Source organism: Oncorhynchus gorbuscha, linkage group LG07 (assembly GCF_021184085.1).
Source record: "Oncorhynchus gorbuscha isolate QuinsamMale2020 ecotype Even-year linkage group LG07, OgorEven_v1.0, whole genome shotgun sequence".
Taxonomy (NCBI): domain Eukaryota; kingdom Metazoa; phylum Chordata; class Actinopteri; order Salmoniformes; family Salmonidae; genus Oncorhynchus; species Oncorhynchus gorbuscha.
The window spans coordinates 52,339,663-52,363,874 of record NC_060179.1 but is presented as its reverse complement, the minus strand read 5'-3'; the positions used below and the strand labels follow the sequence as shown (position 1 = coordinate 52,363,874).

Below are 24,212 nucleotides of genomic sequence, written 5' to 3'. Positions count from 1 at the left end.
TTGGGATCACGGCTGATTAGGGGTGTTGTATAGGCTTGGCTGCCTGAGGCGGTTCTCAATCAGAGTCAGGTGATTCTTGTTGTCTCTGATTGGGAACCGTATTTAGGTAGCCTGGTTTCGCTGTGTATTTTGTGGGTGATTGTTCCTGTCTCTGTGTAGTTTCACCAGATAGGCTGTAATAGGTTTCACGTTCCGTTTGTTGTTTTCGTATTTGTATAGTTATTTCATGTATCGCTTTTTCCTTCATTAAAGACATGAGTAACCACTACGCTGCATTTCGGTCCGACTCTCTTTCCACAAACGAAGAACGCCGTTACACTTTCAAACATGACGTTTGGGAGTCAGAGTTTGGGACAGCCACCTCAATAAAAAATTACTGTATAAACAGTACATTTAACACTAAATTAATTTTTAAAATATGTTTGCCTTCGATTAAATTATAGCATATCATGATGTGAATAAATGTTGGGAGTTGGAGTTGGGACTGCAATTTGCAGCACTTCTGTAGAATCACCCATTTAGGGAGTAGGTTGCCATTTGGTACACAGACCAAGTGTGCTATGCTGCTATGTCTGATGGAAATAGTGATGCATACTTCAGCCGAGGCGATACTCCCACAAATCCACTGTAACAAGGTTGAGGCTGCGCCCTTCAACCACTAGACAGCTGTTTGAATACGAGCCAGCACAAGTGGGCAATGCTGTAACATAGTAGTCACACCACTGTTATGGTTTGGGGTTTTATAGGGAAATAGATGTCATACATTTTGAAAGACCATCTCATCATTCTGAAGACAAATGGGAGACATTTTAAAGTTGCTAGGCCTGAAGAAAGTGGAAAAACAAACACACATTCATACAACGTGTGTAATCAACCACGACAAGGAGGATCTTTCCACCTGTGCCTATGTTTGTGTGTAGCCAGCCTATATCATTCTGAAACATATTAACATATCTTCCATTGTCTGGAGCTGAATGCAATGGAACCATGTCATTTGCATCCTTTTCATATAGGCCTACATAGCACACTGGCTGAGAACACCTACGCCAGAGGAATTTCAACCGTTCCAAATGTAGCAGTAGGTCTTCATATACTGTACAGTCAACTAAGCAGACGATTGTATTCAGTGAAGTGACAGGAAATGGAAATAACACATCGAAGTATTACAATGTAAATGTACTTTTTCAATCCGTCTGTCTGCGTATTTCAAGACCTGGCATATGAGGGTGCAGTGAGATACCCGATGGGTTGGACGATACTCTTCTCGACCATCGTCTTCAAATCCATTTTTGACTTTTAACGGTAAATCAACCAATCCTCCAGCGTTAACACAATGGAAAGGTCAAATTATTTAATGATCTAAATGCTGAAAGTGCGTGGGCGACGGAGAGAAACTGATGGTGCAGTTTGAGGCCATGTGGTGGAAAGTGATACGGGCGCTGGAGATGGGGGGGTGTGAGCAGGTGGGTCCGGGCAGGGCTGATGTCGTGCATGTTTGTATGCATCTGTATTGTTATCATTTTGGATGTGCAAATTTTGTGTTATAAAAAATCAGTTATCACAAATCAAATATTTTCTAAAAGGAAATAACACATTGCGAATGTGAATCAGTGGTGTGAGCAGGTGGTTGATTGTGGCCAAAACCAATAAAGGCCAATCGTCTAGAAGAAAAACGCCACATGTTTAATATAATAATATTAGCTATAATAGGCCTAACCATGTTATTACACCAATCAATTCAACACTGACGGGAGTGAAGAGTGTATTTCTGGCAAAGTCAATTTCTTCTTACTTCATACCTGTATGTTGCTCATTTTGTTTGCCCAAAAAACACACAATGACTCTTTTAAATAACCCAAAACCCAAAACCACACCTTTTTATTGCGCTGTTCCATATGTCCCATATACGGTCCCCCTATCAGTGATACGCGAAAGTAAGCATGTAACAGAATGTAGGAGGGCGTGTGTTGATAGGTATTGGTTACAGAGCGGTTGAGTTCAAGGCCTTGTGCACTCGCAGTGGAAACAAGGACACGAGTCAAAGATGTGTGTGTGTGTGTGGCAGCTTGCATGTGTGGTCGACTATAAAAATAAAAATAAAGGTTGAACGTCAGCTCGGCCACATTCAGGTTCTCTTTTCTTTTTCTTGCTTTCTCTCTCTCTCTGTTTTCTGGTCCTAAAAATAATACCAAAAACCCAATTCCCTGGAGGGTGTGTGTGTTCAGGCAACCATGAGATTTGGGAGGCTAGGACTAAGTCACAGCTGTACACATACAAAGAGAGGGTGGGAAGAGAAGGGAAAACTGCAAAGAGCGAGTGTAAGTAGGGATAGTCAGAGGGACAAGAGAAGCAGATGGAGAGGGAGGGAGCTATTCTGAGGTCCTGGTACTTTTGGCCCCAGGAGGGCCCCTGCTCTGCTCTGTGTGTCGCTCTGGACACAGGAGGTCTACAGCCAGGTGGCTAGGTGGTCTTGCTTTTGTTCCAGCGCAGCACTGACACCTGATTTTAGCTTGTCCACTTATTATGGTCTTCAGTTTAGATAGATAGTTAATTGAAGTCTTCAATTGTCTTATATTTTGACAGTTAGTTTTCAGGAATGTATGCTACACAGGTAGCATACAGTGTTGGTTTTCATTTGACGGTTTCGCCTTCTTTGGAAGCTGGTGTACAAAAAAACAGCGGTATATCTATCTTTCTCTTGCTCGCTCGTTCGCTCGCTCGCTCGATCTCTCTCTCCACCCCCTCTCTTTCTCCCTCTCTCCTCCCCCTCTCTTTCTCCCTCTCTCCTCCCCCTCTCTCATTATCTCTGGTTGGTATGCAAACACTGTTTATCTTCCTTGTGTGACCCCATTAGACAGATATTTTTGTTGCATTCCAAACGCACTTTAATTAGGCTGAATGACTGAAAGCACATCCAACTTGTTACACTAGGCCTACCGTACACAAGTTGGAAATGAAAAAAGCAGCCAGTCCAGTAACTTAGTGCGGGACCCGTCCAGGCAGAGGGCACATTCGTAATGGCACTCTGTTCTATAAAGTGCTCTACTTTTGACCAGAGCCCCTGGTCAAAAGTAGAGCGCCATCTACAGAATCGAGTGGCGTTTTCAAAAAGCAGCCTGAGCGTATGGCCCAGGGAATGCAGTGAATGAGCCATGAACACCAGAGCTTTTTAATGGATATGTGCTGTAGCATTCAGGCCCATAGCCAGAGAGCCAGTCAAGGAGCATCGGTGTCGCAGGTGGAAAATTTGTCACGGAAATCAGCCTTGTTTACATAGCGGGGATGAAAAGAACATCCATTTTGACTGTAATGGTCTTCCCGAATTAGAAGCATTAGCGCATCACACTGTTCATATAGCACTGGACGCTAACCGCTCGAATCCCATTGTGACGCAGTGGTGGACACGTTGGCGTGACAGGCCCCACGGAATGTTTTCAAGGTTTCAAATATCTGTCCACAACACCTCAGGTGACCTGTCTTCTCGACACCCTAACCTCACGGGAATGTCTGGAGGCTGAGAATGACTGCGCTCTCCGCTTACATCTTACTGTGCGTGCCTCTGCTTCCTCACCACAATGCGCGCACACACACACACACACACACACACACAGTCACACACACGCACTGAGCCGTGCGTTGTTTGTACCGTCACTGCAGACTCTGTTCCTCATTTCCTTCGTTATAGCATAGCAGCAGTGTCCTGTTTGTAGGACACTGCTGCTGTACAGACCTGTGTGTGTTTTTATGTTTTAATGCCACGGCCACAAGTAATGTAAACCCAACAATGCAGTAATGGATATCAATGTAGAACAAAAACACACAAGGTATGACAATAAGAAGAGCACGAGGAAGTAAGAAAGTGTACTATATACAGGGTCGGTTTCACTACCATATTTACAATGTGCAGGGATGCTGGAGTGATCGAGGTAGACATGTAAAGGGGTAAGGTGACCAGGCATCAGGATATATGATAAGCAACGTAGCAGCAGCGTATATATGATGATTGTATGTGAGTAAATCAAATCAAATCAAATCAAATTTTATTTGTCACATACACATGGTTAGCAGATGTTAATGCGAGTGTAGCGAAATGCTTGTGCTTCTAGTTCCGACAATGCAGTGATAACCAACAAGTAATCTAACTAACAATTCCAAAACTACTGTCTTATACACAGTGTAAGGGGATAAGGAACATGTACATAAGGATATATGAATGAGTGATGGTACAGAGCAGCATACAGTAGATGGTATCGAGTACAGTATATACATATGAGATGAGTGTGTAGACAAAGTAAACAAAGTGGCATAGTTAAAGTGGCTAGTGATACATGTGTTACATAAGGATGCAGTCGATGATGTAGAGTACAGTATATACATATGCATATGAGATGAATAATGTAGGGTAAGTAACATTATATAAGGTAGCATTGTTTAAAGTGGCTAGTGATATAGTGTGTGGCGAGTCAGTATAAATGTGCACATGTGTGTGCATGTTATGTGTATGTGAGCAAATTATGGGCGTGGGCGTGTCGGTGTGCGTGAGTCAACTCCGATTGTCTGTGTATCCATTTTGTTTGCTATTTATCAGTCTTATGGCTTGGGGATAGAAGCTGTTCAGGATCCCGCTGGTGTCAGACTTGATGCACCGGTATGGCTTGGGTGGCTGGAATCTTTTGGTGCCATAACAAGCAGCGATGCAACCATTCAAAATGGTCTCAGTGGCACAACTGTACAACCTTTTGAGGATTTAAGGGCCCATGCCGAACCTTTTCAATCTCCTGATGGGGGAGAGGCACTGTCACGCCTTCTTCACGACTGTGCGCGTGTGTGGTCCATTTTTAGTCCTTAGTGATTTGGACACACCGAGGATGCCTACCACCGTTGTGTCGTCAAGCAAACTTGATGATGGAGTTGGAGGCGTGTGTGGCCACACAGTCTGTCATGTTTTGTCATTTATTATCTTGTCTTGTCCCTGTGCTTCCCATTCTATTCGTTTCCCTCTGCTGGTCTTATTAGGTTCTTTCCCTCTTTCTATCCCTCTCTCTCCCCCTCCCTCTCTCACTCTCTCGCTCTCTCTTCTCTCTATCGTTCCGTTCCTGCTCCCAGCTGTTCCTATTCCCCTAATCAATCATTTAGTCTTCCCACACCTGTTCCCGATCCTTTCCCCTGATTAGAGTCCCTATTTCTTCCTTTGTGTTCCGTTCCTGTCCTGTCGGTTCCTTGTCTAGAATTCACCGTGCTGTGTTTTTGTATCGCCCTGTCGTGTCGTGTTTTCCTCAGATGCTGCGTGGTGAGCAGGTGTCTGAGTCTGTCTGGTTCAAGTGCCTTCCCGAGGCAACCTGCTGTTCACCTGCTGTTCAAGATCGAGTCTCCAGTTTGTCCTCGTCATTTCGAGTGAAAGTTGTGTTTTTTGTTTGTATTTACTTTACTGGATTAAAGACTCTGTTTTCGCCAAGTCGCTTTTGGGTCCTCTTTCACCTGCATGACAGAAGGAACCGACCAAGGAATGGACCCAGCGACTTCAGACGCTCGTTACACTGCCGTCGAGATCCAAGGAGCCATGCTCGGCAGACACGAGCAGGAATTGTCTGCTGCTCGCCATGCCGTGGAGAACCTGGCCGCTCAGGTTTCCGACCTCTCTGGACAGTTCCAGAGTCTACGTCTCGTGCCACCTGTTACTTCCTGGCCTGCCGAGCCTCCAGAACCTAGGGTTAATAACCCACCTTGCTACTCCGGGCAGCCCACTGAGTGCCGCTCCTTTCTCACGCAGTGTGAGATTGTGTTCTCTCTCCAACCCAACACATACTCTAGAGAGAGCTCGGGTTGCTTACGTCATTTCACTCCTTACTGGCCGGGCTCGAGAATGGGGCACAGCTATCTGGGAGGCAAGGGCTGATTGCTCTAACAAGTTCCAGAGCTTTAAAGAGGAGATGATTCGGGTTTTTGACCGTTCAGTTTTTGGTAGGGAGGCTTCTAGGGCCCTGGCTTCCTTATGCCAAGGTGAACGGTCCATAACGGATTATTCTATTGAGTTTCGCACTCTTGCTGCCTCTAGTGAGTGGAACGAGTCGGCGCTGCTCGCTCGTTTTCTGGAGGGACTCCACGCAGTGGTTAAGGATGAGATTCTCTCCCGGGAGGTTCCTTCAGATGTGGACTCTTTGATTGCTCTCGCCATCCGCATAGAACGACGGGTAGATCTTCGTCACCGGGCTCGTGGAAGAGAGCTCGCATCAACGGTGTTTCCCTGCTCCGCATCGCAACCATCTCCCTCCTCTGGCTCAGGGTCTGAGCCCATGCAGCTGGGAGGGATTCGCATCTCGACTAAGGAGAGGGAACGGAGGATCACCAACCGCCTGTGCCTCTATTGCGGAGTTGCTGGACATTTTGTTAATTCATGTCCAGTAAAAGCCAGAGCTCATCTGTAAGCGGAGGGCTACAGGTGAGCGCAACTACTCAAGTCTCTCCATCAAAATCCTGTACTACTTTGTCGGTCCATCTACGCTGGACCGGTTCGGGTGCTACATGTAGTGCCTTGATAGACTCTGGGGCTGAGGGTTGTTTCATGGACGAAGCATGGGTTCGGAAACATGACATTCCTTTCAGAGAGTTAGAGAAGCCTACGCCCATGTTCGCCTTAGATGGTAGTCATCTTCCCAGTATCAGATTTGAGACACTACCTTTAACCCTCACAGTATCTGGTAACCACAGTGAGACTATTTCTTTTTGATTTTTCGTTCACCGTTTACACCTGTTGTTTTGGGTCATCCCTGGCTAGTATGTCATAATCCTTCTATTAATTGGTCTAGTAATTCTATCCTATCCTGGAACGTTTCTTGTCATGTGAAGTGTTTAATGTCTGCCATCCCTCCCGTTTCTTCTGTCCCTACTTCTCAGGAGGAACCTGGCGATTTGACAGGAGTGCCGGAGGAATATCATGATCTGCGCACGGTCTTCAGTCGGTCCCGAGCCAACTCCCTTCCTCCTCACCGGTCGTATGATTGTAGTATTGATCTCCTTCCGGGGACCACTCCTCCTCGGGGTAGACTATACTCTCTGTCGGCTCCCGAACGTAAGGCTCTCGAGGATTATTTGTCTGTGTCTCTTGACGCCGGTACCATAGTGCCTTCTTCCTCTCCGGCCGGGGCGGGGTTCTTTTTGTTAAGAAGAAGGACGGTACTCTGCGCCCCTGCGTGGATTATCGAGGGCTGAATGACATAACGGTTAAGAATCGTTATCCGCTTCCCCTTATGTCATCAGCCTTCGAGATTCTGCAGGGAGCCAGGTGCTTTACTAAGTTGGACCTTCGTAACGCTTACCATCTCGTGCGCATCAGAGAGGGGGACGAGTGGAAAACGGCGTTTAACACTCCGTTAGGGCATTTTGAGTACCGGGTTCTGCCGTTTGGTCTCGCCAATGCGCCAGCTGTTTTTCAGGCATTAGTTAATGATGTTCTGAGAGACATGCTGAACATCTTTGTTTTTGTCTATCTTGACGATATCCTGATTTTTTCTCCGTCACTCGAGATTCATGTTCAGCACGTTCGACGTGTTCTACAGCGCCTTTTAGAGAATTGTCTCTACGTAAAGTCTGAGAAGTGCTCTTTTCATGTCTCCTCCGTTACTTTTCTCGGTTCCGTTATTTCCGCTGAAGGCATTCAGATGGATTCCGCTAAGGTCCAAGCTGTCAGTGATTGGCCCGTTCCAAGGTCACGTGTCGAGTTGCAGCGCTTTTTAGGTTTCGCTAATTTCTATCGGCGTTTCATTCGTAATTTCGGTCAAGTTGCTGCCCCTCTCACAGCTCTTACTTCTGTCAAGACGTGTTTTAAGTGGTCCGGTTCCGCCCAGGGAGCTTTTGATCTTCTAAAAGAACGTTTTACGTCCGCTCCTATCCTCGTTACTCCTGACGTCACTAGACAATTCATTGTCGAGGTTGACGCTTCAGAGGTAGGCGTGGGAGCCATTCTATCCCAGCGCTTCCAGTCTGACGATAAGGTTCATCCTTGCGCTTATTTTTCTCATCGCCTGTCGCCATCTGAGCGCAACTATGATGTGGGTAACCGTGAACTGCTCGCCATCCGCTTAGCCCTAGGCGAATGGCGACAGTGGTTGGAGGGGGCGACCGTTCCTTTTGTCGTTTGGACAGACCATAAGAACCTTGAGTACATCCGTTCTGCCAAACGACTTAATGCCCGTCAAGCTCGTTGGGCGTTGTTTTTCGCTCGTTTCGAGTTTGTGATTTCTTACCGTCCGGGTAGCAAGAACACCAAGCCTGATGCCTTATCCCGTCTGTTTAGTTCTTCTGTGGCTTCTACTGATCCCGAGGGGATTCTTCCTTATGGGCGTGTTGTCGGGTTAACAGTCTGGGGAATTGAAAGACAGGTTAAGCAAGCACTCACGCACACTGCGTCGCCGCGCGCTTGTCCTAGTAACCTCCTTTTCGTTCCTGTTTCCACTCGTCTGGCTGTTCTTCAGTGGGCTCACTCTGCCAAGTTAGCTGGTCATCCCGGTGTTCGAGGCACTCTTGCGTCTATTCGCCAGCGCTTTTGGTGGCCGACTCAGGAGCGTGACACGCGCCGTTTCGTGGCTGCTTGTTCGGACTGCGCACAGACTAAGTCGGGTAACTCTCCTCCTGCCGGTCGTCTCAGACCGCTCCCCATTCCTTCTCGACCATGGTCTCACATCGCCCTAGACTTCATTACCGGTCTGCCTTTGTCTGCGGGGAAGACTGTGATTCTTACGGTTGTCGATAGGTTCTCTAAGGCGGCACATTTCATTCCCCTCGCTAAACTTCCTTCCGCTAAGGAGACGGCACAAATCATTATCGAGAATGTATTCAGAATTCATGGCCTCCCGTTAGACGCCGTTTCAGACAGAGGCCCGCAATTCACGTCACAGTTTTGGAGGGAGTTCTGTCGTTTGATTGGTGCGTCCGTCAGTCTCTCTTCCGGGTTTCATCCCCAGTCTAACGGTCAAGCAGAGAGGGCCAATCAGACGATTGGTCGCATACTACGCAGCCTTTCTTTCAGAAACCCTGCGTCTTGGGCAGAACAGCTCCCCTGGGCAGAATACGCTCACAATTCGCTTCCTTCGTCTGCTACCGGGTTATCTCCGTTTCAGAGTAGTCTGGGTTACCAGCCTCCTCTGTTCTCATCCCAGCTTGCCGAGTCCAGCGTTCCCTCCGCTCAGCGTTTGTCCAACGTTGTGAGCGCACCTGGAGGAGGGTGAGGTCTGCACTTTGCCGTTACAGGGCACAGACTGTGAGAGCCGCCAATAAACGCAGGATTAAGAGTCCAAGGTATTGTTGCGGCCAGAGAGTGTGGCTTTCCACTCGCAACCTTCCTCTTACGACAGCTTCTCGTAAGTTGACTCCGCGGTTCATTGGTCCGTTCCGTGTCTCCCAGGTCGTCAATCCTGTCGCTGTGCGACTGCTTCTTCCGCGACATCTTCGTCGCGTCCATCCTGTCTTCCATGTCTCCTGTGTCAAGCCCTTTCTTCGCACCCCCGTTCGTCTTCCCTCCCCCTCCCGTCCTTGTCGAGAGCGCACCTATTTACAAGGTACATAAGATCATGGACATGCGTTCTCGGGGACGGGGTCACCAATACTTAGTGGATTGGGAGGGTTACGGTCCTGAGGAGAGGAGTTGGGTTCCGTCTCGGGACGTGCTGGACCGTTCACTCATTGATGATTTCCTCCGTTGCCGCCAGGATTCCTCCTCGAGTGCGCCAGGAGGCGCTCGGTGAGTGGGGGTACTGTCATGTTTTGTCATTTATTATCTTGTCTTGTCCCTGTGCTTCCCATTCTATTCGTTTCCCTCTGCTGGTCTTATTAGGTTCTTTCCCTCTTTCTATCCCTCTCTCTCCCCCTCCCTCTCTCACTCTCTCGCTCTCTCTTCTCTCTATCGTTCCGTTCCTGCTCCCAGCTGTTCCTATTCCCCTAATCAATCATTTAGTCTTCCCACACCTGTTCCCGATCCTTTCCCCTGATTAGAGTCCCTATTTCTTCCTTTGTGTTCCGTTCCTGTCCTGTCGGTTCCTTGTCTAGAATTCACCGTGCTGTGTTTTTGTATCGCCCTGTCGTGTCGTGTTTTCCTCAGATGCTGCGTGGTGAGCAGGTGTCTGAGTCTGTCTGGTTCAAGTGCCTTCCCGAGGCAACCTGCTGTTCACCTGCTGTTCAAGATCGAGTCTCCAGTTTGTCCTCGTCATTTCGAGTGAAAGTTGTGTTTTTTGTTTGTATTTACTTTACTGGATTAAAGACTCTGTTTTCGCCAAGTCGCTTTTGGGTCCTCTTTCACCTGCATGACACAGTCATGGGTGAACAGGGAGTACAGGAGAGGACTAAGAACACACCCCTGTGGGGCCTCAGTGTTGAGGGTCGATGTGGCGGAGGTGATGTTGGGTACCCTGGGGTCGACCTGTCAGGAAGTCCAGGATGCAGTTGCAAAGGGAGGTGTTCAGTCCCAGGGTCCTAAGCTTGGTCACAACAGTGGTGTTTAACGCTGAGCTGTAGTCAATGAACAGCTGTCTCACATAAGAGGAATACCTATCTAGTTCGGTGCGGGCAGTGTGGAGTGCAATTGAGATTGCGTCGTCTATGGATCTGTTGGGGCGGTATGCAAATTGAAGTGGGTCTAGGGTGTCTAGGATTATGTAATTGATGTGTGTCATAACCAGCCTCTCAAGCACTTCATGATTACATATGTGAGTACTAGAAGGTGGTAGTCATTGTTGCATGAAGCCTTAGAGTTCTTGGGAACAGGGATGATTGTGGTCACAGACTGGGACAAGGAGAGGTTGAAAATTACTGTGAATATGCCTGCCAGCTGTTCTGCACATGCTCTGAGAACGCGCCCTGAAATACCACCCTGCAGTGTGTGTGTGTGTTGGGATCTCCAGGGCACCTGGCCAGGCTAAGTGTGTTAATCCCCGTGTGTTTACTCACCCAGCAGTGCTGTTCCTGAGCCACAGCCTTAACACTGTGTGTTAGTTATTCCCACTGGGCCAGAGGTCACGTCACTACCTAGCAGCCCCTCTGAACACCAAACGCTCCCCCCCAACGCTTCAGGCTCAACTTCAACGTTCCCCGATGCCCTTGATTGACGGAGGGCGACAATGGAAACTGGCCTTGGAGAGATCCCATGGTCTGGGGGCATGCCATCCAGCCTGCTGAGCCTCGCACTGGAGCGGAGCGGCCTGTTTGTAAACAGTCCCATGCCTCAGCCACGCTCACACTTCCTCCCCCTGGACAGACCCGGGGCGGAAGGGAAATTTGGACTGTTGGTGTCATGTTTTGTCTTATATCATCTTGTCATTTTGCTTTTCCTTCTGTTCGTTTCCCCCTGCTTGGGGGGGTACTGTCATGTTTGTCATTTATTATCTTGTCTTGTCCCTGTGCTCCCCATTCTATTCGTTTCCCTCTGCTGGTCTTATTAGGTTCTTTCCCTCTTTCTATCCTTCTCTCTCCCCCTCCCTCTCTCACTCTCTCGCTCTCTCTTCTCTCTATCGTTCCGTTCCTGCTCCCAGCTGTTCCTATTCCCCTAATCATCATTTAGTCTTCCCACACCTGTTCCCGATCCTTTCCCTGATTAGAGTCCCTATTTATTCCTTTGTGTTCCGTTCCTGTCCCGTCGGTTCCTTGTATTGTATTCACCATGCTGTGATTGCGTTTTCGCCCTGTCCTGTCGTGTTTTTGCTGTGATTGTGTATCGCCCTGTCCTGTCGTGTTTTTTTGCCTTCATCAGATGCTGCGTGTGAGCAGGTGTCTCTGTCGACTACGGCCTGCGCCTACCCGAAGCGACCTGCAGTCTGTGGCCGCTTCTCCAGTTATTTCCCCTCTACAAGTCTAGAGGATTTCTGTTATTCCCTGTTTGGACTTAAATAAACTCTGTTTCTGTTAAGTCGCTTTTGGGTCCTCTATCACCTGCATGACAGAAGGAACCGACCTAGGAATGGACCCAGCGACTTCAGACGCTCGTAACACTGCCGTCGAGATCCAAGGAGCCATGCTCGGCAGACACGAGCAGGAATTGTCTGCTGCTCGCCATGCCGTGGAGAACCTGGCCGCTCAGGTTTCCGACCTCTCTGGACAGTTCCAGAGTCTACGTCTCGTGCCACCTGTTACTTCCTGGCCTGCCGAGCCTCCAGAACCTAGGGTTAATAACCCACCTTGCTACTCCGGGCAGCCCACTGAGTGCCGCTCCTTTCTCACGCAGTGTGAGATTGTGTTCTCTCTCCAACCCAACACATACTCTAGAGAGAGAGCTCAGGGTTGCTTACGTCATTTCACTCCTTACTGGCCGGGCTCGAGAATGGGGCACAGCTATCTGGGAGGCAAGGGCTGATTGCTCTAACAAGTTCCAGAACTTTAAAGAGGAGATGATTCGGGTTTTTGACCGTTCAGTTTTTGGTAGGGAGGCTTCTAGGGCCCTGGCTTCCTTATGCCAAGGTGAACGGTCCATAACGGATTATTCTATTGAGTTTCGCACTCTTGCTGCCTCTAGTGAGTGGAACGAGCCGGCGCTGCTCGCTCGTTTTCTGGAGGGACTCCACGCAGTGGTTAAGGATGAGATTCTCTCCCGGGAGGTTCCTTCAGATGTGGACTCTTTGATTGCTCTCGCCATCCGCATAGAACGACGGGTAGATCTTCGTCACCGGGCTCGTGGAAGAGAGCTCGCATCAACGGTGTTTCCCTGCTCCGCATCGCAACCATCTCCCTCCTCTGGCTTTGAGACTGAGCCCATGCAGCTGGGAGGGATTCGCATCTCGACTAAGGAGAGGGAACGGAGGATCACCAACCGCCTGTGCCTCTATTGCGGAGTTGCTGGACATTTTGTTAATTCATGTCCAGTAAGAGGCCAGAGCCCATCAGTAAGCGGAGGGCTACTGGTGAGCGCTACTACTCTGGTCTCTTCATCTAGATCTTGTACTACTATGTCGGTCCATCTACGCTGGACCGGTTCGGGTGCTACATGCAGTGCCTTGATTGACTCTGGGGCTGAGGGTTGTTTCATGGACGAAGCATGGGTTCGGAACATAACATTCCTTTCAGACCGTTAGACAAGCCTACGCCCATGTTTGCCTTAGATGGTAGTCATCTTCCCAGTATCAAATTTGAGACACTACCTTTAACTCTCACAGTATCTGGTAACCACAGTGAGACTATTTCTTTTTTGATTTTCCGTTCACCGTTTACTCCTGTTGTTTTGGGTCATCCCTGGCTAGTATGTCATAATCCTTCTATTAATTGGTCTAGTAATTCTATCCTATCCTGGAACGTTTCTTGTCATGTGAAGTGTTTAATGTCTGCCATCCCTCCTGTTTCTTCTGTCCCTACTTCTCAGGAGGAACCTGGCGATTTGACAGGAGTGCCGGAGGAATATCATGATCTGCGCACGGTCTTCAGTCGGTCCCGAGCCAACTCCCTTCCTCCTCACCGGTCGTATGATTGTAGTATTGATCTCCTTCCGGGGACCACTCCCCCTCGAGGTAGACTATACTCTCTGTCGGCTCCCGAGGATTATTTGTCTGTGTCTCTTGACGCCGGTACCATAGTGCCTTCTTCTTCTCCGGCCGGGGCGGGGTTCTTTTTTGTTAAGAAGAAGGACGGTACTCTGCGCCCCTGCGTGGATTATCGAGGGCTGAATGACATAACGGTTAAGAATCGTTATCCGCTTCCCCTTATGTCATCAGCCTTCGAGATTCTGCAGGGAGCCAGGTGCTTTACTAAGTTGGACCTTCGTAACGCTTACCATCTCGTGCGCATCAGAGAGGGGGACGAGTGGAAAACGGCGTTTAACACTCCGTTAGGGCATTTTGAGTACCGGGTTCTGCCGTTCGGTCTCGCCAATGCGCCAGCTGTTTTTCAGGCATTAGTTAATGATGTTCTGAGAGACATGCTGAACATTTTTGTTTTTGTCTATCTTGACGATATCCTGATTTTTTCTCCGTCACTCGAGATTCATGTTCAGCACGTTCGACGTGTTCTACAGCGCCTTTTAGAGAATTGTCTCTACGTAAAGGCTGAGAAGTGCTCTTTTCATGTCTCCTCCGTTACTTTTCTCGGTTCCGTTATTTCCGCTGAAGGCATTCAGATGGATTCCGCTAAGGTCCAAGCTGTCAGTGATTGGCCCGTTCAAGGTCACGTGGAGTTGCAGCGCTTTTTAGGTTTCGCTAATTTCTATCGGCGTTTCATTCGTAATTTCGGTCAAGTTGCTGCCCTCTCACAGCTCTTACTTCTGTCAAGACGTGTTTTAAGTGGTCCGGTTCCGCCCAGGGAGCTTTTGATCTTCTAAAAGAACGTTTTACGTCCGCTCCTATCCTCGTTACTCCTGACGTCACTAGACAATTCATTGTCGAGGTTGACGCTTCAGAGGTAGGCGTGGGAGCCATTCTATCCCAGCGCTTCCAGTCTGACGATAAGGTTCATCCTTGCGCTTATTTTTCTCATCGCCTGTCGCCATCTGAGCGCAACTATGATGTGGGTAACCGTGAACTGTCGCCATCCACTTAGCCCTAGGCGAATGGCGACAGTGGTTGGAGGGGGCGACCGACAGACCATAAGAACCTTGAGTACATCCGTTCTGCCAAACGACTTAATGCCCGTCAAGCTCGTTGGGCGTTGTTTTTCGCTCGTTTCGAGTTTGTGATTTCTTACCGTCCGGGTAGCAAGAACACCAAGCCTGATGCCTTATCCCGTCTGTTTAGTTCTTCTGTGGCTTCTACTGATCTCGAGGGGATTCTTCCTTATGGGCGTGTTGTCGGGTTGACAGTCTGGGGAATTGAAAGACAGGTTAAGCAAGCACTCACGCACACTGCGTCGCCGCGCGCTTGTCCTAGTAACCTCCTTTTCGTTCCTGTTTCCACTCGTCTGGCTGTTCTTCAGTGGGCTCACTCTGCCAAGTTAGCTGGTCATCCCGGTGTTCGAGGCACTCTTGCGTCTATTCGCCAGCGCTTTTGGTGGCCGACTCAGGAGCGTGACACGCGCCGTTTCGTGGCTGCGTGTTCAGACTGCGCGCAGAAGAAGTCTGGTAATTTTTTTCTGCTTCTGCTCCTGGTCTTGCTGGGTCTCAGTCTGTTCCCTGCCATCGCATCTCTCCTGTTCTTGTTCCTGCCCTTGCTGTGTCTCAGTCTGTCCCTAGTTCTCATTTTTTTTTTTAGAGTAGTACCCTAGTTTCCCTTTTTATCGTTTTTCGTTACGGTCCTGAGGAGAGGAGTTGGGTTCTTTCTCGGGACGTGCTGGACCGTTTGATCTATGATTTCCTCCGTTGCCGCCAGTGTTCCTCCTCGAGAGCGCCAGGAGGCGCCGGTGAGTGGGGGGTACTGTCATGTTTTGTCTTATATCATCTTGTCATTTTGCTTTTCCTTCTGTTCGTTTCCCCCTGCTTGGGGGGGTACTGTCATGTTTGTCATTTATTATCTTGTCTTGTCCCTGTGCTCCCCATTCTATTCGTTTCCCTCTGCTGGTCTTATTAGGTTCTTTCCCTCTTTCTATCCTTCTCTCTCCCCCTCCCTCTCTCACTCTCTCGCTCTCTCTTCTCTCTATCGTTCCGGAGCTGTTCCTATTCCCCTAATCATCATTTAGTCTTCCCACACCTGTTCCCGATCCTTTCCCCTGATTAGAGTCCCTATTTATTCCTTTGTGTTCCGTTCCTGTCCCGTCGGTTCCTTGTATTGTATTCACCATGCTGTGATTGCGTTTCGCCCTGTCCTGTCGTGTTTTTGCTGTGATTGTGTATCGCCCTGTCCTGTCGTGTTTTTTTGCCTTCATCAGTTGCTGCGTGTGAGCAGGTGTCTCTGTCGACTACGGCCTGCGCCTACCCGAAGCGACCTGCAGTCTGTGGCCGCTTCTCCAGTTATTTCCCCTCTACAAGTCTAGAGGATTTCTGTTATTCCCTGTTTGGACTTAAATAAACTCTGTTTCTGTTAAGTCGCTTTTGGGTCCTCTTTCACCTGCATGACAGTTGGTCTCTGTACATGCGTGCATGGCCGGGCCAAGCTTTCAGCACCATTACCTCAACACCACATACAGGAGCTGGCGCCTCAGGCCTGGGCCCTGTGAGGCAGAAGGCTTTAGATAGTTCAAGATGCAGTCCGGGATCTTGAGCACTTACAAATTCGTAACATATTGTACAAATTTGAATTGCATTTTTGTTTTTAATATACTGTATATATTTCTTTGCAGGATGTAACATTTCATACTAAATGGATGACACAGAACACAATTGTGCACAATTTTTGGGGACCTGTTTTGGCTCGTGAGCACTCCTTTCAAAACTCCTGGCTGAAATGATAGAAAATCTCTCGAGCGTCACTTTAAGCTACACAGGGACAGCATACACTCTACCCTGCCTGTATGGCCTCAATACAGCACGCTCACCATGGTCGTGTTCACGGGCACACTAAATGTTCAAACATTTTGCAACTAAAAGAGCGTGTCGTATTGGACAGTTCCAGGTAGTCCATCCCCGTTTGGTGCCTAATGAACACGACCCAACAGCCTCTGGTGTCATTTTTTAAACCGTCGAAACATCTGCAGATTCACTGTTTGAAGCTTTGCACGGTGCGACAAGGACCGGGACTATGCGGGGAGAAGTTGTGCCTACAAGGATCGGGACTATGCGGGGAGAAGTTGTGCCTACAAGGACCGGGACTATGCAGGGAGAAGTTGTGCCTACAAGGACCGGGACTATGCAGGGAGAAGTTGTGCCTACAATGACCGGGACTATGCAGGGAGAAGTTGTGCCTACAAGGACCGGGACTATGCGGGGAGAAGTTGTGCCTACAAGGACCGGGACTATGCGGGGAGAAGTTGTGCCTACAAGGACCGGGACTATGCAGGGAGAAGTTGTGCCTACAAGGACCGGGACTATGCGGGGAGAAGTTGTGCCTACAAGGACCGGGACTATGCAGGGAGAAGTTGTGCCTACAAGGACCGGGACTATGCGTGGAGAAGTTGTGCCTACAAGGACAGGGACTATGCGGGGAGAAGTTGTGCCGACAAGGACCGGGACTATGCAGGGAGAAGTTGTGCCTACAAGGACCGGGACTATGCAGGGAGAAGTTGTGCCTACAAGGACAAGGACTATGCGGGGAGAAGTTGTGCCTACAAGGACAGGGACTATGCGGGGAGAAGTTGTGCCTACAAAGACCGGGACTATGCATGGAGAAGTTGTGCCTACAAAGACCAGGACTATGCAGTGAGAAGTTGTGCCTACAAAGACCGGGACTATGCAGGGAGAAGTTGTGCCTACAAGGACCGGGACTATGCGGGGAGAAGTTGTGCCTACAAGGACAGGGACTATGTGGGGAGAAGTTGTGCCTACAAGGACAGGGACTATGCAGGGAGAAGTTGTGCCTACAAGGACCGGGACTATGCGGGGAGAAGTTGTGCCTACAAGGACAGGGACTATGTGGGGAGAAGTTGTGCCTACAAGGACAGGGACTATGCGGGGAGAAGTTGTGCCTACAAGGATCGGGACTATGCGGGGAGAAGTTGTGCCTACAAGGACCGGGACTATGCAGGGAGAAGTTGTGCCTACAAGGACCGGGACTATGCAGGGAGAAGTTGTGCCTACAATGACCGGGACTATGCAGGGAGAAGTTGTGCCTACAAGGACCGGGACTATGCGGGGAGAAGTTGTGCCTACAAGGACCGGGACTATGGAGAAGTTGTGCCTACAAGGACCGGGACTATGCAGGGAGAAGAGTGCCTACAAGGACCGGGACTATGCGGGAGAAGTTGTGCCTACAAGGACCGGGACTATGCAGGGAGAAGTTGTGCCTACAAGGACCGGGACTATGCGGGAGAAGTTGTGCCTACAAGGACAGGGACTATGCGGGAGAAGTTGTGCCGACAAGGACCGGGACTATGCAGGGAGAAGTTGTGCCTACAAGGACCGGGACTATGCAGGGAGAAGTTGTGCCTACAAGGACAAGGACTATGCGGGGAGAAGTTGTACCTACAAGGACAGGGACTATGCAGGGAGAAGTTGTGCCTACAAAGACCGGGACTATGCATGGAGAAGTTGTGCCTACAAAGACCAGGACTATGCAGTGAGAAGTTGTGCCTACAAAGACCGGGACTATGCAGGGAGAAGTTGTGCCTACAAGGACCGGGACTATGCGGGGAGAAGTTGTGCCTACAAGGACAGGGACTATGTGGGGAGAAGTTGTGCCTACAAGGACAGGGACTATGCAGGGAGAAGTTGTGCCTACAAGGACCGGGACTATGCGGGGAGAAGTTGTGCCTACAAGGACAGGGACTATGTGGGGAGAAGTTGTGCCTACAAGGACAGGGACTATGCGGGGAGAAGTTGTGCCTACAAGGACAGGGACTATGTGGGGAGAAGTTGTGCCTACAAGGACAGGGACTATGTGGGGAGAAGTTGTGCCTACAAGGACAGGGACTATGCGGGGAGAAATTGTGCCTACAAGGACAGGGACTATGCGTTGTGCCGTAGTTAATTCGACTAACCTATTGGGGACAGTAGAAAAGGTCACTGAACGTTACCACATTAACATTTAGATTACCTGTTTTTCCTGTGCTTCGCGTATCATTTATGGAAAGAAACACTTTTTTGTTTTCAGAGAGATTGTAAAGAGAGTTGGACTTGTGTTGAACTCATCAGTGTTTGGCTGCCATGACATTTTAACGGGGCAGTCTGGGATTCAAGGGGCTACAGGTGAGTGGGAGTGCTTAAGCAGGATAAGCCTTCCACCTCTCTCTGTAGCCAGCGTTGAAATGTTGACTTATGGCATTATAAACCCTCCCTAAGCCCCTTGTGAAATCTGCCCGCTTATATTCATATCAGGGATAAGCCGTGCCTCTCTGCTATTGGTGTGGTGGAGCGAGAGAGATGGGGAGGGAGGGGAGTGTTGAATGTGACTGTCCCATAAAGAGTAGGAATGGTGTAGTAGCTGTGTACCGTTGACTACAGCTGTAGGCTAGACTAACTACAGCTTTAGACTAGACTAACTTATCGCTTCTTTGGCTGCTTAGCTGAAAGATCGATTTTTGACTCCTGCTCGCTCTCTCTCCCTCTTGTCTCTCTCCTATCGCTCTTCTACTTCCTCTCTCTTCCTCTCTATCCCCACCCACGCACACACGCACACTCCTCTCTCTCTCTCTCTCTCTCTCTCTCTCTCTCTCTCTCTCTCTCTCTCTCTCTCTCTCTCTCTCTCTCGCCTCCTCATCATCTCCTCCTTAGCAGCACTGGAATGAGCAGGCTGAGGCAGGGAGATGCCTTACGTGGATCGGCAGAACAGGATCTGTGGCTTCCTGGACATCGAGGAGAATGAGAACAGCGGCAAGTTCCTCCGACGCTATTTCATCCTGGACACCAAGGAGGGTAGCCTGGTGTGGTACATGGACAACCCACAGGTAGGACAGCAGAGGAGTGCACACAGAAGCAGACTCAGACACACGTACACAGAACAGATACACACACGTACCCTGGGACGTGTAGTTCTGGACTACATACATTTCACAGGGTAGTGAGAGCTGTGACGCTCTCACTACCCTCAACAGTCGTCATTGTCTGTCTGTTTGCCTAATGCATGCATTTAGGCTGATGTCATTACTTGAATGGGCAGCGGCTGAAGCCGACTCATGTACTTCCTGTGTGCACTGTAGTAGGACAATGGCAGTAAGATGGATTGAATAGCTGCTTGTGTTTGGACTGAGCTAATCTCATAACGTGTTGGACTGGATTGATCTGTCTGGCCTGGCCAGACTACTCTGGGCCCCATCAAGAAGAAATGTGTGTGTCATCCGCTGGGGAGATGATGTTACATCTGGGATAACAACCCCCCCCCCACACCGCAACCCGTACGTCTGCCCAGCCGCCCCGTCGGTCCATTCGTCCGTCTACCTGTCCCCCCCCAGAACTCTACTCTCGTGACGTGTGAAGTAAGGCTCATGACTTGAGCTTTTTCATCTCTGAACTTCTTATGGGATATTACGTCGATATAAAGTATAGCTGCTTTACAGTTGGAACATAATAATAGTGCTCTATAGCAGGGGTACTCGCATACTATATGAGAAGGTCCGGTCACCCAAATTTCCTAGGTGGCAAAGGTCCGGGTGGATAATGTAATTCATCGGCGTAGTAACAAACCCCCCCAACGCAACCAATGCCCCCCCCCCCCAAACTATTCACACCCCTCTTATTGGCGGAAGAAAATGTTGCTGTTTTAAAGCTAATTTCCTGCAATTATATGCGTTCTTCCATGTCTTGTGTGCTTGTGACACCGGGGTCGAAGCCTAACCGTTCTGGTCCGTATTGACCCCGTTCTGGGTCCGGATCCGGTCAGCGGTCCGCCAGTTGAGTAAGGAGGCTCTATAGTATAACAGCAGTGTTACTGATTTGGACATTCCTTTACATGGCATAAAATGACAAGAGAAAGGATTCATCTTGTAAACCTGATATAGATGCTAACCAATCAATCAAACACCGGTGTAAACAGAAGAAACAACTCTCCTGAGAATGCTGCTTTGCAGGCCCTTTAAATGCATGTCATCTTGTTTGGCTGGGAGTGGGAGCTCAGTGAGGAATACTTGTACAAAGACCGATTTGGTAATGCCCCCCCCAAAAAAGATGTAATTTATTGATGCTGCCCTGCGCTCTGAATTATTTAATTCAGTTTAGTTTCCATCTCGTTCTCCAAGACCCGCTAAAAGATTCATGCTTTATCACTGTTGAATTTCTTTGATTCTCAGACAGTTTTCAGACTCTTTAAGTTCTCCTCCCAAGTTCACTCCGGTTCTATTCTCCTCCGAACCTTCTCTAGCTGTCCCTTTTGATCTCCTGTTCTACCACTGTCCTGTTTAAGCACTTTATATGATATTATTATATTATGTTTTCAGGTTTGCGATCTCACAATTTCTCTCTCTCGCTCTCTCTCAATTCAATTCAATTCAAGGGCTTTATTGGCATGGGAAACATGTGTTAACATTGCCAAAGCAAGTGAGGTAGACAACATACAAACATACAACATCTCTCTCTCTCTCTCTCTCTCTCTCTCTCTCTCTCTCTCTCTCTCTCTCTCTCTCTCTCTCTCTCTCTCTCTCTCTCTCTCTCTCTCTCTCTCTCTCTCTCTCTCTCTCTCTCTCTCTCTCTCTCTCTCTCTCTCTCTCTCTCTCTCTCTCTCTCTCTCTCTCTCACTGTCTCTGTCTCTGTCTGGTGTTTAGAACCTGCCCAAAGGAGCTGAACATGTTGGCTCCCTCAAACTCTCTTACATCTCAAAGGTCAGTCAAGTTGTCCAATGATATCTTGTCTGACAGACACAGACATGGCAAACCACAGTCTTAGGTGTGAACATCCGGTGTTTCCCTTCGGTGTTTATTTATTTGGTGGTGGCAACCGTCGTGGGGAGCTGTGGGGGTCGTAATAGCCGTGGTCAGCCCATTGGCGTGGTTTAAATAGGTCCATATTTGGCGGCAGAGAGAGGAATGTGCAGTTTTATTTTGTTGGCACATTTCCTATTATTCTGTACATTTTTCCATGTAGCTGAGACATTTTTTTTCCTTTGTGAAAACAAAGCAATTCTATACATTTTTCCATGGCTAATTCTGTGTTCTTATGCTCAAACATTATAATATAAAACCATTGGGGACGCCAATCGGGGTCCCTGGGGATGTGCCCTGTCAGTAATCCAGCCAACACAAAAAATCTCCTAAATTCTTATTTATTTTAAAATTCTCCTTCACAGTCGAGCTTTTATTTATGGGGTTTTCTAGTTGTTAAAGATGTATATTATAAAACAATATATAGGTAAAGGACCTAGTCTACAAACTTTCTGTTTAGTCATTTTAAGGTTCTACTGAAAGTGTTTTTCTATCCCGAAAATGAATAGCAGCGGTCGGGTGCCATTGCTAAGTGCATATATGGGAAACATTAACATCTGCCCCACTTTCACTCATTATCTTCCTCTCTTCCTATCACTCTCTCTCCTAGGTGAGTGATGCCACCAAGCTGCGACCGAAGGCGGAGTTCTGCTTCGGTAAGTCCTACAACCTTTGAATTTGACACAGTGGATCCGTGAACCAAATGTTTGCAACACTCGATGGTGGTTTTTATATGTGTATGAAGTACTGTATGTTTTGACTAGCGCAGTGATATTGTCTCTCAGGTTGGCGGCATTGTGCTGTCTGAGGGGGCTGTGAAGGAGGAAGCAGGGGGCACTGGGGAGGGAGCGTTCGGGGTTTGGTAGTAGGCTTGTAGCAAGGAGGCCCCTAACCTTCAGCTATTGTTCATCAGAGTAGACCGGACAAACACACTGTAGGGGGCTTTGTCAACTGCTCCCCAGGGGATTCAAATGAGAAACCAGGGCCTCGTAACATGTGCTTTACACACACACACACACACACACACACACACACACACACACACACACACACACACACACACACACACACACACACACACACACACACACACACACACACACACACACACACACACACACACACACACAATACTTAGGGTCTTCAGTGTCATTCTCTCAGGGCCCCTTCATACCAATTGGACTAGAATGAGTTAGTTCACTGAGGTGGATGATGTGAGGCCCCGTGCAGCTCATAGATGGTAGCCAGTAATTGCACTGTTCACCTGTCCTCTCCTTCCACAGTCTCCTTTTCCCTCTTTTCCTCCCTCCCTACGTTGCGGAGGTTTGGATGGGACAGTTTCCTATATGACGTGCTGTTGTTCAACAGGCCCTTTGTCCCTCAGCGGCACCAGTCAGGAGTATAGCTCCCCCACACTCAATAGAAGGAAGCAGTAGGATGAACCGCCTGTGACTGCAAAGCGCTGGCTTGACCCAAGCAAGTCATTGGATGAGGGGGTGTTGGGGTCTCGCGCTTTCCTGCATGACAGGATGCTGGCGTCCCAATCGGAACCCACCCTCTCTAAATCTCTGGGATATTTTTAGCCTCGTTATTTGCATGATCCAGATCCACTTTTGGATTCCTCCCCCAATAGTCCCATCAATCTATTCCGCCACTACACAGAGGGGGGGCTCTGGTGAAGCATTGTGAGGCTCATAGAAAAACTGAGAAGTTGAGTGGGATGGTGGAAGACTGATACACTGAGTGTACAAAGCATTAGGAACAGCTGGTTTTTCCATGACATAGACTGACCAGGTTAATTCAGGTGAATGACTTGATCCCTTATTGATGTAACTTGTTAAATCTACTTCAATCAGTGTAGCTGAAGGGAAGAAGACTGGTAAAAGAAGGATTTCTAAGCTTTGAGACATGGATTGTGTATGTGTGCCATTCAAAGGGTGAATGGGCAAGACATACGGTTGAAGTGAATTGGAAGGGGTTTGGTAGTAGGTGCAAGGTGCACCGGTGTAAACACAACACATCACTGTGTACCACTCTTTATATTTTCAAGCATGGCTGGTGGCTGTTTCGTCAAGTTTCTATTTATTTGATTTAACATTTCATTTCAAGTCAGTTGAGAACAAATTCTTATTTACAGTGACGGCCTACGTTAAGGATATGCTCGTCATCGACAAGGAGTAGGGAGTTTGTGAGGATGGAAAGAAACGGAATAGAGCTAAGCACAGGCAAAATCCTAGAGGGAAAACCTGGTTCCGTCTGCTTTCCCATGGACACTGGGAGACAAATTCACCTTTCAGCAGGACAATAAGCTAAAACTCAACTTGTAACACAGTCAAATGTGGAAATAGTCAAGAAGTGTATCACTTCATCATCACTGCATTTTATGGATGGTGTCCAGTTCCACTGTTTATGGGAAATAGTGTATTGTAGTATACGGCCACTGGAATATGTATTGATTAGTGTCTCTTGAGGGTTGTTGAGGGCATCAGCAATGGTGCAATTGATAAAAGGCTGGATTTTTATTTATTTTTATAAATCACCAATTGCATCATTTCTATTACATGTGTTAACCAGCCACTGAACTAATGGCAACAGAATGATTAGACAACATATTTCATTAAATAACTTGTACGGTTTGAGAGCATCACGTTTAAAATCACAATGGCCAGGGACAGAAGAGCTTGTAATCACCAAGGTTCCTTTTTAGAGATCGTTTGTGTTTGTATGTCTTTGTGTCCAGAATATTAGTTGTATTAATTGCCATCTGTAATAGTCTGTTGTATAGCAATGGCCAGCATTCTAAAGGTGTCCTCTGTCATTTGTTGAGTTGTCCCAGGAAGTTCCACATTTGGATCACCTGGACTTGTACTATT

General features: G+C 48.3%; 1 protein-coding gene across 1 annotated transcript in view; it reads left to right on the top strand.

Moving 5' to 3' along the window:
- The window catches only part of LOC124040005 (pleckstrin homology domain-containing family A member 1-like), a 43,698-nt gene that overhangs the window by 6,402 nt on the left and 13,084 nt on the right, over positions 1-24,212 (top strand). The window contains 3 exon segments of the mRNA XM_046356690.1: positions 19,205-19,374; positions 21,184-21,240; positions 21,950-21,995. Coding sequence (XP_046212646.1) covers positions 19,234-19,374; positions 21,184-21,240; positions 21,950-21,995 — 244 coding nt within the window. The 5' untranslated portion in view covers positions 19,205-19,233.